Source organism: Galendromus occidentalis, unplaced genomic scaffold (assembly GCF_000255335.2).
Source record: "Galendromus occidentalis unplaced genomic scaffold, Mocc_1.1 scf7180000077086, whole genome shotgun sequence".
Classification (NCBI taxonomy): Eukaryota; Metazoa; Arthropoda; class Arachnida; order Mesostigmata; family Phytoseiidae; genus Galendromus; species Galendromus occidentalis.
In genome coordinates, this window is record NW_003805074.1 from 792,434 (window position 1) to 808,578 (window position 16,145).

Sequence of the window (16,145 nt, forward strand, 5' to 3'; positions counted from 1 at the left end):
TGATCATGGTCGATGACGTTCGCCTTGGAAGAAAGCGTCTGGGTCATTGGCCCACTGCGGATACTTTCACTAGATCGACCGACCGACCGTCTGCCGGCTGCACGACTGACTTACGTAACGCGGCTCCGGCGCCGGTGGCCGGCAAGGAGAGCTCGGAGCGAGCCGCGAAAACGCGAACCGAATGTTTTGTCGCGGCTAGCCAACGAATCAACGGGTAAGGGGAGCTATTTTCAGATCTGGGAGGGGAAAGAAATTGCTCAGTTGCGACGGTTGGGGCTTCGAAAATGCAACGAGCGCTAGTCTGTGGGCAGTTTGATGTCATGTAAGTTGCTCCCGACGTTTTCAATACGATCCGACATTTCGGAAAACCGCGCTCAGGTGCAGAGAACGGAGCGAGAGTGCGAATGCTTGACATTGCAGATCCCTGTGACCAGGATGTCGGAACAGAGTTCGGTATTGCAGAAGACTGCCCTCAGTCAAGTCAAGTTCCTTCAAAAACGCCCTGCTCTACTATGGACTGCGCCTCTAATTGGCTTTGTGGCGGCGATTATCCTTAGGAAACAGGTTTGTAATCTCCATTACCACCGTGTTTGGTAGAGTCGACCATCTGGGGAGCGTTCCCGCCGCCGTGGAAATCAAACAGGGACTAAAACTAGAACTTCCATCACACGAACGTCTAGGTCAGGTTGGGTGGTCGCCAGATTTTGAGCCTTTTGCATGGAGAGAATCTCAAAACGAAACAAAACGCTCAGAAGCTGGCTCGTTTCAAGAAAGTCCTTTTCGAAGACATCAGAGAAGTAGTTTCGAGCGATCCGAAGCTTCGATCCGAAGGTGAGTCCTGCGGCGGGGCTCCAACGCAATCCGCTGACTTCGTTCGATCGCGACTTTCGCAATACTCCACAGCGACTGACCTATTAGCGCGAAACGCGGGACGATAATGAGCTGTGTGTTTCTTTCCAGGGAAAATCCGCATCCTAGAGCTGAGTCCAGGAACTGGTACCAACGTGGAGTTTTACCCTCGAGGCTCAAAACTGATTTCGTACGAAAATGACGGAGTATTCGAGAAATACTATCAAGAGCACCGACACGAATTCCCTCATGTGCAGGTGGAGAAGTTTCTGAAAGGCTCTCCCGAGAACATGAGTGAACTAGAAGACGAATCGGTGGATGTGATCATCGGCACCTTAGTCTGCTGTTCGGTGGAGGATATCGCTCTGACCATGAGAGAGATCAAGCGGGTTCTTGCAAAAGTAAGTCGATTTGGGAAGGGTGCGGCGTGCGGAACGGTCCCGTGGAATCGTGAGGTCAAGCGAGAGAGTACTTCGGATCACGGACTGGATGGGAAACATGGAATTTTTCCCGGTGGAATGATCACTGAAAATTCTTCGCGAACTTGCGCAACCCCAGCTGGAACCCTGGTGCTCAATCAGGCGAATACGCACGACCTCACGCACAACTTTACGTTCGTTCTGTTGAAGATCCGGAAGCGTCATCGTCTGCTTCCAACATCTTTGTCGGACTGAGAAACGAATACCGATAAGTCAATGAGCCATTGTCTCGCTCGATTCCTTCGGATAATATCTTCGACGAAAGCAGCCGAGGGGTTGCGAAAATAAACTTCGATTGCGCGAGCGAGACACGAAGAGCTGAAACGACGACATTCCGTGGCGGCCGCTGAGGGATCCCCAATCAGAGCAAGAAGTCGCCAGGGAGCTCCCTACCGCGCAACCGCATAACCCAAAATTCGTAGAATGTTGATTTCATTTCCAGGGAGGAAAATATTACTTCGTCGAGCACGAACAGTATCCCGATAAGAGCTGGGGCTACTCCATACAGAAGGCTGTCAACCCCTTATGGAGAGTCTGCAACGATGGATGCAACGTCTCCCGGAGGGTGAGTTCGCTATCCAACCTCGAGTGATATGGATAGCAAAAGGTCAGACTTCTAATGCGGTCCTCCGACAGGTTTCCGAGGTGATCGAGTACGTCGGCTTCCGTGCGGTGAACCAAAAAAGATATTTACCCGCTGAGATCCCTTTCCTCATCCGACCACTCATCGTAGGCTACGCCGTCAAATAAAATCCCCAGGGGGATCACGGCCGTTTACGATTCGACTTCAATGGATGATCAGCTCTTTCAGTCAAAAGGATCCCGAACCGCTCGCAGGAGCTCTTTGCTGGACGAAGTGAGCTCCGTAGTCAGGATTTCTAATTTTTCCACAGAACTCGTTGAATTGAATCACAAATAAAGTACAAAGGAACTTGAGGCGAAGTCCATGTCTCCATAATAATCCGACCACTCATTCCGGGAATCACTAGGCTCACATGTTTGAGGAGCTGCCCGGAGGAACTATTTGAGTGATCAAACCGCTCCGCGGATTCCCAGGAAATCATTCAGTGCATCTAATGCAGACAGTCTCAAGGGGAATCATTGATCGGGAGAGCGTACACTAGATGGATCCTTGTCCTGATCTCAGAAACATCGGAAGCGGAGCCCTTTGGAATGCTCAATTACGGAGGCCATGATCGAAACGTGATTATACAGCGTGCTCGAGAGACGTGCCGTTAGGAACCTTTTGATTCGTCCCTAGGTTCTCGAGAGGTCTCGGCTGCCGAAGAGTGATTGATCTGCTTGAGCTCATCTACTTCTCTCCGGGAGGTCGTCGGAGACTTACCGAGGGGTGAATGCCTCCTCGATTCCCTATCGAGAATTTCCGTCAGCGACCTTGGAGAGGTGAGGAAGGGGGAGGCTCGACCCGCTGTTTCCGAGTCATCTGATGACCGACGAGATGCCTCCTCCCACACATCGGCCATTTCGCTTTCGAGGATTTCGGAAGCATAATTCCTTTCCATCACTGGAGTCCTAGGTCAGGGTCGGTAAGATCGACCGAATACTCGAGTGGTAGGGGCTTCACAGTCTGTGGGGGAAGGGCTAGCCGCATTGAACTCGTTGGAGCCCTACTTGTCATCATCGGATCCCCTGTGAGGGCTCCGTTACGATTGCCATCAGAGTCATCATCAAGAACGTTCAATCCTCGGCTTGACTCGGAGGCAGGCTCTGCCGTCCATCCACCCACGTACAAGCGTCATCGAGATCAAATATCGAAAGAAGCATTGAATTGGGATCGTCGAGAAATTGAGCGATAACATGCATATGTGGGAATTGCGCGAATAGCCCCGGAGAATGTAGATGGTCGTCGGTGTCGGATTTACCCTACGACGTATTCAGAGCAAATCCAACAGAATATGCAGACATTTGCTGAGGGAAATTGAGCTTCACATTTGGAATATCTGCCATGAATCTGGCCTTTATTCGAGAGAAGCAGCTAGCTGCTAGCTGAACAGGTTCTCTGCATGTTCACAAACTTCAATCATGCAATATCACAACAAACTCGATATTCAGTCAATCTCTGAATTCGATCACGAATTCTCGTTTTCTTGATGACCACAATCTGGACAGGAGTAGAAAATTGTCTGGCCCTCGTCAGCACTCCGGGTTTGAAGTGTGGCGTATGTCATGCCTTCACGACCACATTTCACACAGACTCTGTCCACCGTTGGACCAACCACCCCGTCATCTTTTTGTACAGCACCTTTGAGCGCCGTCTCGCGATCATTGTACACCTGAGGATTATCAGGAGTCAGAACTCAGAACCAATAGATCATTTGTAGAGGTATCGAAATTTTCGTCAAGAACCGGGCCTCGGGCTCTTACCACAACAGACTTCGTCTCCATGCCGTGGAAGTTCTCGATAGGGATAGACGTTGAACACAGTCGGCACACAACGAATTTCGTCGCATCAGCTAATGGTAGAATGCTCCCGCAGACGGAGCAAAATTCGAGCTCTCCGGAGAAGTATTCGGGACCGCGGTCATTACCGTTGTCCGTCTCCATGGGTTGTCCTTGTATCCTCGTCCGCTCCGGAGATATTGATGAGCAAAAAGCGAGGATCAAACAGGAGTCTGCGCGCACCCTTTCAGTCTTCGAGATTTCATGAACGGAGAGACAGGAATGAGGAATGAGCACGTGTTTGTTTATTGTTTACCTTTGTCATACTCTCTCTCTAAAGGAAAACACGGGTCGCGCAAAGCGCCACCTAGGGACGGATCGCATAATTTGCGTCGAAGTTTGAACTCTCGAATCTGAGTCTTCACTGTAAGGGTATTGAGGTTCCGTTCCCGGGAACGCTGGGCTCCCCCGAGTTCCTGGACTCAGGGATCCCAGGCCCGAAATGTCACGAGAGCATCCAGGCGAGATCATTTATAACGGAAGCGTCCCCGGTGGGAGTCACTCCCCGTCGGAATCTAGATCAGAGCTCCCCAGTCGGTTCGCGGATCAGCTTGCCGGGGTCTCGGAGTCGACAGAGGGCTCCGAAGATCGACCGTGAGGCGAACTTACCCAGAGGAAGCTTCAGGGCCACGTCAGGAAGATAGCTCGTGTCGTTTCGAAATCTCGCGCCAAACCACTGTGTCGTCTGCTGACGGCGAAACAAGGCGAACCTTCACTGCAGCGCGACATTTAAGTGAGCGCCTCAACGGATCCTTACTTATCATTGTTACTATTCGGATCCTTTGCTTTGATAAACCATGGACTTCAAGCCCGGCAGCGAAATCCTCATCAAGAGGTCAAACGGTCAGTTATTTGATAGCACCCGAGATGTCGAGGGACGACTTGTCCGGCTTAGGATAAGCTCCTGGAAGCGGAATACCGTTGGAAATACGAATGAGCGATTACCGAATTACGGAAGCAAATGAAGCGTTGCATTTGGTTGGGCGGGCTGTGACCTTCTCGACTTTTCATTGGCCTGCCGTCAGGGGGGGTCTGAGTTTATTTCGAATGAGGGGAACGACCACAGCTCGGAACCGATGATAGTCGATGACTCGGGAGGTTGCTCAGTCAGTGGGGCCCAGATTGGACAGTAGTTCCGATGGATAGCCGTTCTTTCTTCCAGGCATCGTCCACGCTGCCACTATCATTGGAATAAATGGTGCATTGGTGCAGGTAGAATGGAGTGAAAACGGGGAGACCAAAGGGAAAGAGGTCAGTGTACGCTCACTACAGCATGGTAACGGATGACTGATAGCATACCGGCTTCCCTCCGGAACCGTGTTCCAAGTTGGAGACATATCCGAAGTTGATGATGGGCTGTAACACTCGAAACGGGGGGATCCTCTGCGAGCTTTGCGGATGTGTTGGAAGAGAAGCGAACCTCCTGAAAGATGGACGTGCCGAGATCGGGGGATCAGATCGTGCTGTCGGACCAGGCTGGCTGGAAGGGAATTTCTCTCGGTCAGCGTCAGAGCAATGGTTGACGAAGCTCTTCGATACGGAAGCATGAGCCAATTTGTATCCTCCAGGTGTCCATCCGGGAAATGATGGAATTGAATCGACAAAAGGAGAACACTCCGACGACGACCCGACCAGAGATTCCGCCGCCTGTGGTTAGCGCGCTGAAGAAGCCCGCGCCGGTCGAGCGTCGTTCCCAAATGCCAGCCGGCCGAATCCCTCGAGCGACAGCAATGATGAGTAACAGTGATCCACCGAGGGCTCAAGCGCCGACTGGAGGTGCTCACGGATCGTCCGCGGGGTTCCGCAAACCCACCTCCACCAGGGAAAAACGCGAACCTCTCGGCGTGAGGAGATCCGAAGTCCCGGCGATGGCTCGGGAGACAGCTCCTGCGCAACCTGCGAAAATGGCTCGACCAACGGTCTTCGGAACTCAGAATCCTCCGCCGAAAAACTCGGCCGACAAGAATTTCCTACATATGATCGAGTGAGTTCGCGTGCCATCCAGCGTTGGTCACCAAGGACCCCGGGGTCCTCGAGGTTCAATCGGGACGCGAGTTCTTCGGAGGGCTTCCATATCAATCGAGTGTGCCCGCCGTTTCCGGAAATCGTATTTCAAGTTGATTTTTTTCTGAATTTCCAGAGATTATCGCAGCCAGATCAAGAGAGTCCCACCATCGACAGGACCGCCGACGAATCAGCGAATCATAGTGGCCGTTCGGAAACGACCGATGAATCGGAAGGAGCTCAACAAGCAAGACGTCGACATTATCACAGTGCCTTCGAGGGACCATCTGGTTCTCCATGAACCCAAGTTCAAAGTGGATTTAACTCCGTACCTCGAAAACTCACCGTTCCGCTTCGACTATGCATTCGACGAGCAAGCCGACAACGAACAAGTCTACCGCTACACTGCAAAGCCTCTGGTCAAGTCGATCTTCGAGGGAGGTATGGCAACCTGCTTCGCGTACGGTCAGACCGGCTCAGGAAAAACCCACACAATGGGGGGCTGCTTCGTGAGCGACAACAAGAGTACCCAGCAAGTCGACAAAGGGGTATATTATTTCGCTGCTAAGGATATATTCGCGATGAACAACTCGGCTCAGTATGCCGGCGAGCACTTCATCGTCTGCGCCAGCTTTTTCGAAATCTACAGCGGGAAAGTTTTCGATCTATTGAATGGGAAAAAACTGCTGCGAATCATGGAAGGCAAACAACAAGTGCAGGTGGTCGGTCTCTCAGAGACCAAGGTGCACTCCGTGCAGGACGTCCTCTCGCTGATTCAGCAGGGTAACTCCTGCCGGACCTCCGGGAGCACTACCGCTAACTCGAACTCCTCTCGGTCGCATGCAATCTTCCAGATCAGTCTCTACCGGCAGGCGGGTCGAGACATGAGGCTCCACGGCCGCTTCAGTCTCATCGATCTGGCTGGAAACGAGAGAGCCTCGGACACGTGGAAGACCAATGACCACCAGGGAAGAAGAGAAGCTGCCGATATCAACATGAGCCTCCTTGCCCTGAAAGAGTGCATTCGAGCTCTGGGTCGTAGAAGCAGCCATTTGCCGTTCAGACAATCTCGACTCACGCATATCCTCAAAGACTCGTTCATTGGCGAGAAGAGTCGAACTTGCATGATTGCCATGATCTCGCCGGGCAAATCGTCTTGCGAATACACACTCAACACCCTCCGATACGCCGACCGGGTGAAAGAACTCGTCGCTGGGGAGCGAGCGATGGCTCCGACCGACGAGGACGACGATGAGCTTATGGAGGACGACGGTGTTGGAGCGGATAACAGCATGGCCAATAACGACCTGGAGCGCGCCTGCGCCGCTGTCCAAGAATCGGAGGAACGAGTTCTCGAGGAACATCTCGACCTGATCTCGGACGTTGAAGACTTCCTCATAGGACTACAGGCAGCGCGACACATGGCCGACGACCCCAATTACGATGCGGTCGAGTATATGAATAAATTGCAGGAAGCGATGGCCAAGGTCGGCATCGTGACGGAAAGGACTCAGAGGCTCCCCGCGGAAATAGCGGCCCTCCATGATGCTCTGGTCGAGGAAGAACGGTGCGCCCGAGAGGCGAACCACTGATTTGTCGGAAGTGTTCGTTCGTAGCGCGTTTTGGTTATAGCGTGTTGTGTCAGAAAATCGCTTTTTTATCATTTACCGAAGTTGGATCGCAGTCGAGACGGAGCTTCGACCTGATTTTACACCGTGTCTGAGCCAGACATAAGAGATATGAGCACACTCAATGGTGAACGGGAAGGGGAGGGAAAGGGGACCGTTTGCTTATCCGGCAGTCGAGTCAACATACATAGGTATCTCGAGCGCCATGCTCCGGTGGAGTGTGGTGTCCCAGACGCTCACATCCGTGAATGGAGAAGGCAATTCCTCCATGAATAAAGAAAGAGCACTCCGCCGAATCGTTAACCCGCAAATCAATCCACGCGTTTTCTCTGCGACATTTATCTCGGCGCCAAGATGCTTCTTCGCTTGAGGCATTACCGATCGCCTAGCGACTTGTAGCATTTCTATCTGCGTAGAATGTTGTTCCCGGGAGCACGTTTCGTATCTGATCCGAAGGTGTGAGCTTCAGAGATGTTTGTGGGAGTCTCCAGGCTCCATGAAAGATGTTTCTGATGAGACTTGAGCGCCAGGTCCGCGGAATCCTGAAAATCGGCCAGCGGCACGCAATCCATTCCGCTGGTGATACGCACCACGGGATTCCGACGATGATTCAGGATTGATGCGCAGTCATCCGTAGGTTTTCGGGAAGGATTGAATCATGTTTACTCGCCGAATTTCTATCGACAGAGGGAGCCCGCTCGTCTCGATTCTTTTGCGTGCCGGTTGTCGACGAGAATGATCGACTTCTCCAGAAATCGGGATCTCTCATATCGGGTTATCGGCCGGAAGGTTGTCGGGAGGAACATGACTCACTATCGCGCTCTGTGTGGAAGCATGCATAAACAATGGAGCTCACTGACGGGATACTACGCTGACTCGATGCAAGGAAACGAGGCGGCGCGGCGACTTACACGTACAACTCCGATGTGTTTCCTGATGGCGATGAATTGCCGATTATACTCCTCATTTCATGTACATTTCGAACTTCTTACCTTAATTTAGATTCCTCACTCGGCTTCTCCGTCCACCCCCCTCCTTCGACTGCTTCTATCCGGCCGGTGTTGTGACAGAGCAGTTCGATCATTGGCTTTCTGTTCGAGGATGGAATGTGACGATTTTCAATCGTGTTCTGTGCCTCGGATGGAACACCGATGAATTCTCACCCGAGAATGATCGGTAGCAGCGCTTAAGTTCCGTTTTGAATCCCATCGGTCTTCACTCATCCGAATATGATTCCGCTCCATCGCCCTGCTGATTTTTGTGAAGGCTCCCCGTACTTCGGAAATTCTGTGGTTTCGTGTTGACAATGTCTCTGAATCATCCGCTCGAATCGAAGAGACAGATTCCTTCTCGAACCCTAGTCCTGTATATGAGACCAGAAACCATCTTTTGCCAGACGGTAATATTCTCCCCTCGCCTATCGATTGTTCTCAGGGGTTGCCAAGGTGTTGCGAATCGAATTCGGAGAGAACGAACCCCTCAACGCCGCGGCTGGGTTCGTGATTCGTGACATGACCCCACCGAATGAAGAGAAACGACCGTCTCGCACGGGACGCTCGGGATTATCCCTCGAGATTCTATTGTGGGTCTCTAAGAAACATCGTGTCAGTGGGGTCGATCGAGACGATTAGTTCTTCGTTCCGTATACCTCCCTTCTACAATGATGTGCTCTGCCCAGGGGCAATGCAACTTGAATCAGGGCGTAGAAATGCATCGAGTTGGGTTCCTGCCACCAGCGGGCTGGCTGGCTGTCAAAGCAAATAAATGTCTCTCTTCACTCTCTTCCCTCACCGACTTTTGTCGTCATGCCGCGCCGGCGCTATAAACACGACGAGCCTCTAAGCGCGCTGCCAGTCAACACTACGCCCCTGAAACAAGAGTTGAGGATGAAGTTTGCTGCATTAGCAGTATTGGCTCTCGTTGGGTTATCGAACGCCCTCGAAAGAGAGCAGGACTTCGGTGTCGGTGAGTCCGCTAATAGGGAGTCTTCGATTATTATACCCGATGCTATCTTTCCGGATTCCTCCTTGACGCGCAGATGCGGTTCCCCCACTATCTCGGCTCGATCCGGATCAGTTTTAGATAGGTTCCCTGAGGAGTCTTGAGGGTAGACCCTAGGAACGACCCAAGGAAATCCGTTCTCTTGGAAGCTTCCCCCGTTACCGATGAGCTCTTCTCGGTTCGAGCCAAATACCGCGGCTTTCGATGGTCCCAGCTTTGAATGCCGTGTTTTCAGTCACCATCCACTTAGTTATCAACGCGGCCGCTGGAGCAGTCGCGAATCTTCTGGAAGCTTCGCTTCCATTGCGTGTCAGCCAATTAGGCTCCTTTGACTGCGTGATGAAATTATTTTTCATCGAATCGCTCCGCTCCATCCGACCATCAAGCGTAGCTCATTTTGGATAGACGCTCATTCTCATCATTTTGGGGAGTCAGGCGTTTTCCGGATCAAGAACACCAAGCTCCCCGTCCCAAGAATCTTCACCGGTGCTCTTCACCGCACGACGGGATATAATCAGAGCTCGGACTCTTCCTATGAAATGGAAAATTTGATCCCCGTGGGGAGTCCCGCTCGGATTATGGGCGAGACTTGCGGCCCGAGGTCCCGCGCCTGTCCAACTGTCCACCGATTCCGATGCCCTCCTCGTTTTTCGAGAGATTTTCTGGCGGGGAATCGCCACCGGAACGGAATGTATTCGCTGTCGGATCGGGTTTCCGTCCGACTCGCTGGAATCGAACGGATTCAACGGTGCTTCGCCAGAAGGCTATTTCCCTACTCGATCTACTGAGTGTTGGACTTCGGATCGTCGGTCGAGTCAAGAGAACTGTGTTCAACTATTACTGCTGTCGAACGAGGGATATCAATCTGAACAACGGATTCGCTCAATGATCCGATGATCAAGTCGTCCGGTCCGGCTGGCGTCGACTGCGACAAGCAATCTTTGGCTACGGTATCCGATGTCAGCGACCACAGCTTTTTCATCTGAATAAACGGGAGTCGTGGATTATGATCAATGTGGAGTCCAGAACACAGTCGAAAACAAAATCCAGAACGAGCTAGATATGAGTTCCAGGACTTGACCGGGGCAATATATTCAGATATTCGCATCCGAGCCCACTCAAAGGTAGATCGATGTTCGGCTCAGAGACCAGACTTCAGGACGAAACTCGAAAGCGAAATCTATATATGAATGAAGGACTCCTCGCCAGACCCAGCGCGACATGTGTTCCTGAGAACGATTATCACCTCGGTTTTCGTTCCCCACAGAATCATCACCCGCAGAAGAAAGCACCGTCCGGACTCCGGTGACGACTGTCAAACCCAATGTCAGAGACGATGACGACGACGACGACGACGCCGATGACGAAGCGCGTCCGACCGAATGCTCAAATTTCCTCTGCTCCGCGATGTGTCGCCGATCGGGCTGTCAGGACGCGATCTGTCTATCCAACAATCGCTGCGGGTAGGGTAAAGTTTGATATTCTCAACTCGCATCTCCCATACCGATTTAATCGTTGAAGAAGCTGAGAGAAGGTTGCGGTCTCCGTTGCAGATGTCTTTGCACCCGGCAAATAAGCCCACGGGAATTCTTCCGGAGTATTTTCGGTAACGGATACACGCCACGATTCAATCAGAACGTGCCTAGTTTCCCTCGGCTCTTCGATTTCCCCACGATGCCCAGATTCGAAGATCGGTTCCGAGATATATCGAAACTTCTCGAGACACTCGGCAAGAACGACGGCTCGGTGAGCGCATTTCTATGAAAAAATTATCGCTGTATGATCTCATCCCATTGACGAAATTGAGATTCCGAGTCTTTGACCCGGGACAACTCGGAGATCTGAAGATTCCAGACTCGATCCTGCTCCCTCGAACTTGTGTCTGATCTAATCTTCTCGATTTTCCAGAGCTCAAAGGTGTACTACACCATGCAACACACTTGTGAGCAAGCGGAAGACTGTTCCCACGTGTGCTCGAATTGCACGACGTCAACGTGCGAGAAGAACTACTGCCAATGCCTCTCCTGCAGTAATCGGGACGCGGTGGAGCCTCGCTCTTTGGGCAGACCGCAAGAAACGTGCAGCGTCGCGCATGAATGCGATGATATGTGCAAGGGCTGCGTGAAAGTCGGCTGCCGCTACGGTAATTGCCAGTGCGGTCAGTGTGAGGCGTCGAAGCCCACTGAAGCATCCGTCGCAACTACCACCGAGGCAGAAGCTGCGGATGACCTCGGAACTACCCCGTCCTCGGACCTTGAGGAAACCTCCACGGTCTCGGTCGATGTTTTCCGGCTCCGACCTCGAACCAATGAGACTCGCGATGACGTCACACTCAATGGCAAATGCGTTCCGAAGAGGTGCAACCACGCCTGCTGGGAGCGTCAGTGTACCAAATGGACTTGCGCGAACAACCGATGCGATTGTGATGGTTGTCCCGAAGACATGGCTGTTGTCGTCCGGAACTCAGACGGCAGATCCGGAAAACCCGAGGACACGGACAAGTATGAGATCATTTTCTAGGTGATAGCCACGAATCGTTGAGCCGCAGAAAGGCCGATACTCTAAATCACAAGTCGAAATATCTCGACTTTCTCCGGCGGCAATCGAGACGATGATCGGTGTCCGCTGGAATCCGTTTGGTACAACTCTCTGAGAACAATCGAGGTAAACAGTAAATGAGCTCAAGACAAGGAGCCTGCGGCTGATCCCGAAACTGCTCGAAGGTCACGCTGTTTTCGAAAGGTATAACATCGATAATGATCGAATAAAAAGCAATGGTCCCTCAGATGTAAAGTCACTCATTGTTTCGTTCAATGTATTACAAGCACGGTACTGTTATATCCGCCGACCTGGAAGTGATTTACGCTGCCATCACGATGAGACACTCCCCCGAGTCGTTTCTGGTCCCCGCCAGAACTCAGCATAGACTATATCCTACATTTTAATAGAACCGCCTGGAGCGAGAACGTGTCCGACGTTAATATCTCTGCTCTGGTGGACACCCCCTTGTGCACAGGCTCGTCCTCCAGGAGGATGAACGGACCGCACCAGATTGGGAGAGAAATTCGCGGTGTCACCGATGAGCTCTCAATCAAACAATCCCTCGCTAGACATCCGCAGATTCTTCTCGACTCCGACTGAGCTGCCGAATTCCAGAAGAAACCTCGACAGCTTTGCCACTCTCATTTTGACAGCAGTGGCTTCGGCAGAGGCAAGTGCCGGCTGTTTCCGTCCTTTCACTGCGGTGGTGCCTTCTTTCCGCCCCGCCAGCGCCGCTGCCGTTGCTCGGCTCGCTACTCAGTCAGAGCGCCATTCGTCAGGAGTGGTGAGCTGAAATCGGTCAGCCGATCCGAGCGGTCCACTTCCAGTTTTGCCATCGAGAACATGGAACAATAAGGCGGTGTTCTGGCGCCGATGCTCTTTTGACGGAAGTGCTGCTGTCTGGTGACGTTCTGGGGCCACTCTCATCGCGCCGCCAGTCGGCTGCGTGTTCCGAACACTACAGGAAATGAGCCATCGTGTCGACCGCGTGAAAGTTTCTTTCGGTCATTGTGCAGAGGAAATCACCAGAAATCGGAGTATTGATGACTTTTGCGAGTATTTGCCCAAAAACTCTGCCAGAGTGTACGACGGAAGCTTGTGACAGATCATCAGCTTGAGTACATGTAGGAGAGAATCAATAAGCTGCCTCGCCTTGAAGATAGCGTTTGAGTCTTCCGATGGCGATTGCTCTCCGGGAGAAATTCCGTGTGGTCAAGATGGATCTCGACGAAAAATTAAAGCCGTCAGCTGTCTTTGGCTCGATTCCTGCACCTCGCCCGTTTCTGATGAAGCAGTATCGCCAGCTCGCAGACGGAAGCCGGTTACTGTTCAGTTTCCGGTCGGACATTCTGAAAATGGTGCTCGCGCTTTTCGGTTTGGCAGTGATGTTAATTTGTTTCCACTGGAGGAGAATACTACCCGACCGGAGGCGGAGAAAGCTCAGCTGACAGGTGAAGCGCGCAAATAAATGATGATTGTTGAAACAGTTTACGCTCAAAACACGGGGTTTTCGGTCACCTAGTCGAGAAGAACCTCACTGGTCCTTTCATCAGCTTTTTTCTCTTAGATTCTTTTAGGTGGCGGGTGGCTACTCAGGAATGTTCGCCCGGCATTCGTGGTGAATACAGAGCGTAACACAGAAGCAGGGTCACTCGGAGTCAGAACTCCAAAGCTTTCAGCTCAGAAATGAATGATTGCCGGACTTCTCATTGTATCGATGCGGCATTCCGCTACAGTGATCTATGCATTCCGCTAATAGTGTAATCCACTAACGGGATATTTTTGAGCTGCTTCGAACATCGGCTGCTTCCAGAAGCATCCGCCGCAAAAATCTCGGTCGACACACGGACGCGCGCGAATTAGTAAAGAACAATCCTCGTCCTGAAATCAGAGGGAGAAGTCGCCAGCCGAAGCCGCTTCAGAGCTGAATACCGCTCTCGAGATTCGTGGCACGAAGTCATGATCAACAAAACTCCTGGGGTATCGATATGAAGCCGGGTCGACTTGGATCGGAGCGTGTCAAGTATCGTATCGGTGTTGAGCTGAGAAGCTGCATGAGCAGAGTTGTGGGCTTTTCAAAATGATACTCCGGGTGGAGAGCAATCCCGTCCGCAGCTGTCACCCGCTGTGGACGCGAGTGCTCCAGAGCTCGAACGTATCAAAGCCATGATGATGATACTCTGCATGACGTCATGGTTGCCGCGTTCGAAGCTCCAGCGGTCCATTTTCTTCCAATTCCATCACGTGTGCAAACGAAACTTCACATACCTCATTCAAGTATTGTGCGAGGGCATAGCAAGCATTGGTTAACGGGTTTAAAGCGCCGACGACCTAGAGTAGAGCACAAGCTCCTCAAAAAATCGTTATTCGTCGTCCGAGCGTCATATAGGATATCGTCTCATCCCATCGAATGAATATTGGGGAGTTCAGTTTCGATCACAGACGCAATTTCACCACGATTTATTGTAAGGACAAAACTGAACCACGGCACTCTCACTAAACGGGACCTCAGGACTGTACAAGTGACTTTTGGACTTCACGACGCGGGCGCTATTCCTATCCATATATTAATGATAGTTCGATTTTCTCCGAGCCAGCAGAGGGTGGCGGATGATGCCTCCCTAGAGGCGATGATGTTTCAGACGGCTTTGTGTCTTCGGCGAGGATACTCCAATGCGACTTATTGACTTTTCGCAAAACCTTTGTAGAACTTATCGAATCCCTTTAGAAGCTTGAGGAGGGTTTCGTCATTGGCCTCGCGCTTGCGTCGGCCTGCAACAGTTGCTGTTGTGACTGCCTGGTTTAGTGGGAAACCGATTGGGGCCGAAAATTGGCTGAGTGAAGCCATGAGGATGCCTGCGAAGGAAAAGAATCTGAATCGGTTCCCTCGTAGTCTTTCTCCCCAGTCATCTCCCCTGAGTCCGAGCGGAGATGCGATACGTAAACATCGACTGTTCGGAGACTCAACGTTAATCCTTCATCGGAGCCTGAGAGTCGTGATGAAGATGTTCTTACCGAAAATCGGGAGGAAGATCACGGCGAATCCGATGACCGCCAGAATGGGAAGGAATTCACCGCCGAAACCGCGGTCGAACAAGTCGTGCCCTCCACCATAGCCACCGTATCCCCCGTAACCGAAACTCCGAGGCTGAGGAGCGCTACCGGCGGCTTTTGGAGATTTGGGCATCGGAGGAGGATGGGGGGCGGCTTTGCTAGAGTGTTTAGAAGGGGGATCCGCAGCCAAGGCAGGTGAAAGATTGATAGAAAGACACCAGAACACCAACAGGAGAGAAAGCCCCATGTTCCGAACCAAAGACTTCGTTGAAACCATCTGCAAAAAATACTCTCTACCTCAATCTCCGAAGTTCAGCGACATAGGTCCTCGGACAGATTTCGTGAGGAAACTCTCCTCCTCTGCAGGCACTCACGTTTGCTTTGAGGACACTACACAACACAACACTACACCACCACGTATACTCTGGAAGCGAGTCGCTCGCTGCTTATATGGCCACTTTCGCTGTTGCCGGACCTCGTTCTCTCCATCTTTTCCGAACAGGATCTTCTTTCATCTCCATAGGGTGGATGACTAAAACGCTTTTAATCTTTCAGTGACTTCAGGGGCTGACCAAGCTGGTTACGAAAGTTCTATGTTCGGCTGGTCAAGCTTGGTCTCAAAAGCCACCACCCATCCACCCGAGCGGTGGGCCCGTCGGCAAGCCAGTCGACAAGCAAGCCACGCAAAGGACAACAACTACGTAACGACGTGACGGCGTTTGCTCGCTCGCTCGCTCCCTGAGCGCTATAGCGCGACCCATTCAGTGTCAGTGGTCCGAGAAGCTCTCGGAGCGCATCTCGCATCTTGGCAGGTGCGGATATCGCACCGAAGGGAAGGCGTGGCTCTTCACCTCCAGTTTTCCGTCCAATTTGCACGAATACACCCGGTCCTCTTCGCTTATGCAATGCTTGACGAGTTTGCGACGCTTTGTTTGGTGACATTGGCCTTTCCGCAATCGAATCGACATGTTGCGGCATGTTTCATATCTGCTTCGTCTCCTGGAGAAACTCGACCTAGCTCGCTCCCTTGCCTCGTCGCCTTCCAGATGTCGTGCCTCGACATTGCGAAGTTCATTTACTGAACCACAATTCTTGGTCGGATAGAGCGGAAGGGACACAGCCGAGAGGA

The 16,145-nt window shown here is 52.0% G+C and overlaps 5 protein-coding genes across 5 annotated transcripts; 3 read left to right on the plus strand and 2 right to left on the minus strand.

The window, feature by feature from the left end:
* The first annotated feature begins 435 nt into the window (after window positions 1-435).
* On the plus strand, window positions 436-2,275 carry LOC100900820 (methyltransferase-like protein 7A). The gene is made up of 5 exons (XM_003740706.2): window positions 436-564; window positions 681-831; window positions 961-1,250; window positions 1,771-1,893; window positions 1,965-2,275. The coding sequence occupies exons 1-5, from the start codon at window positions 436-438 to the stop codon at window positions 2,076-2,078; spliced, it is 807 nt and encodes a 268-aa protein (XP_003740754.2). The 3' UTR covers window positions 2,079-2,275.
* A 1,019-nt stretch (window positions 2,276-3,294) lies between these two features.
* Polr1H (RNA polymerase I subunit RpI12) lies at window positions 3,295-4,010 on the minus strand. Its single transcript, XM_003740707.2, has 2 exons — window positions 3,714-4,010; window positions 3,295-3,622 (listed from the first exon to the last, which is right to left on the minus strand). Exons 1-2 carry the CDS (start codon window positions 3,891-3,893, stop codon window positions 3,419-3,421), a joined length of 384 nt encoding a protein of 127 aa, XP_003740755.1. The 5' UTR covers window positions 3,894-4,010; the 3' UTR covers window positions 3,295-3,418.
* A 495-nt stretch (window positions 4,011-4,505) lies between these two features.
* LOC100899913 (kinesin-like protein KIF2A) lies at window positions 4,506-7,667 on the plus strand. The gene is made up of 4 exons (XM_029110726.1): window positions 4,506-4,631; window positions 4,951-5,039; window positions 5,357-5,772; window positions 5,929-7,667. The coding sequence occupies exons 1-4, from the start codon at window positions 4,586-4,588 to the stop codon at window positions 7,382-7,384; spliced, it is 2,007 nt and encodes a 668-aa protein (XP_028966559.1). The 5' UTR covers window positions 4,506-4,585; the 3' UTR covers window positions 7,385-7,667.
* A 1,264-nt stretch (window positions 7,668-8,931) lies between these two features.
* LOC100900676 (uncharacterized) lies at window positions 8,932-12,214 on the plus strand. Its single transcript, XM_003740705.2, has 5 exons — window positions 8,932-9,024; window positions 9,157-9,385; window positions 10,689-10,884; window positions 10,975-11,167; window positions 11,330-12,214. The coding sequence occupies exons 1-5, from the start codon at window positions 8,932-8,934 to the stop codon at window positions 11,939-11,941; spliced, it is 1,323 nt and encodes a 440-aa protein (XP_003740753.2). The 3' UTR covers window positions 11,942-12,214.
* Window positions 12,215-14,642: 2,428 nt separating this feature from the next.
* On the minus strand, window positions 14,643-15,433 carry LOC100900054 (uncharacterized). The gene is made up of 3 exons (XM_003740780.1): window positions 15,391-15,433; window positions 14,978-15,293; window positions 14,643-14,818 (listed from the first exon to the last, which is right to left on the minus strand). Exons 2-3 carry the CDS (start codon window positions 15,291-15,293, stop codon window positions 14,643-14,645), a joined length of 492 nt encoding a protein of 163 aa, XP_003740828.1. The 5' UTR covers window positions 15,391-15,433.
* Between the last annotated feature and the right edge of the window lie 712 nt (window positions 15,434-16,145).

Coding starts and splice junctions, on each gene's coding strand:
- LOC100900820 (XM_003740706.2), top strand. CDS start 436: ATGTCGGAACAGAGTTCGGTATTGCAGAAGACTGCCCTCAGTCAAGTC. Junction 565..680: donor CGATTATCCTTAGGAAACAG/GTTTGTAATCTC, acceptor ACGAACGTCTAG/GTCAGGTTGGGTGGTCGCCA. Junction 1,251..1,770: donor TCAAGCGGGTTCTTGCAAAA/GTAAGTCGATTT, acceptor TTTCATTTCCAG/GGAGGAAAATATTACTTCGT.
- Polr1H (XM_003740707.2), bottom strand. CDS start 3,893: ATGGAGACGGACAACGGTAATGACCGCGGTCCCGAATACTTCTCCGGA. Junction 3,623..3,713: donor TGGAGACGAAGTCTGTTGTG/GTAAGAGCCCGA, acceptor GATAATCCTCAG/GTGTACAATGATCGCGAGAC.
- LOC100899913 (XM_029110726.1), top strand. CDS start 4,586: ATGGACTTCAAGCCCGGCAGCGAAATCCTCATCAAGAGGTCAAACG. Junction 5,040..5,356: donor GGGAGACCAAAGGGAAAGAG/GTCAGTGTACGC, acceptor TGTATCCTCCAG/GTGTCCATCCGGGAAATGAT. Junction 5,773..5,928: donor AATTTCCTACATATGATCGA/GTGAGTTCGCGT, acceptor CTGAATTTCCAG/AGATTATCGCAGCCAGATCA.
- LOC100900676 (XM_003740705.2), top strand. CDS start 8,932: ATGACCCCACCGAATGAAGAGAAACGACCGTCTCGCACGGGACGCTCG. Junction 9,386..10,688: donor AGAGCAGGACTTCGGTGTCG/GTGAGTCCGCTA, acceptor CGTTCCCCACAG/AATCATCACCCGCAGAAGAA. Junction 11,168..11,329: donor TCGGCAAGAACGACGGCTCG/GTGAGCGCATTT, acceptor TCGATTTTCCAG/AGCTCAAAGGTGTACTACAC.
- LOC100900054 (XM_003740780.1), bottom strand. CDS start 15,293: ATGGTTTCAACGAAGTCTTTGGTTCGGAACATGGGGCTTTCTCTCCTG. Junction 14,819..14,977: donor GATCTTCCTCCCGATTTTCG/GTAAGAACATCT, acceptor TTTCCTTCGCAG/GCATCCTCATGGCTTCACTC.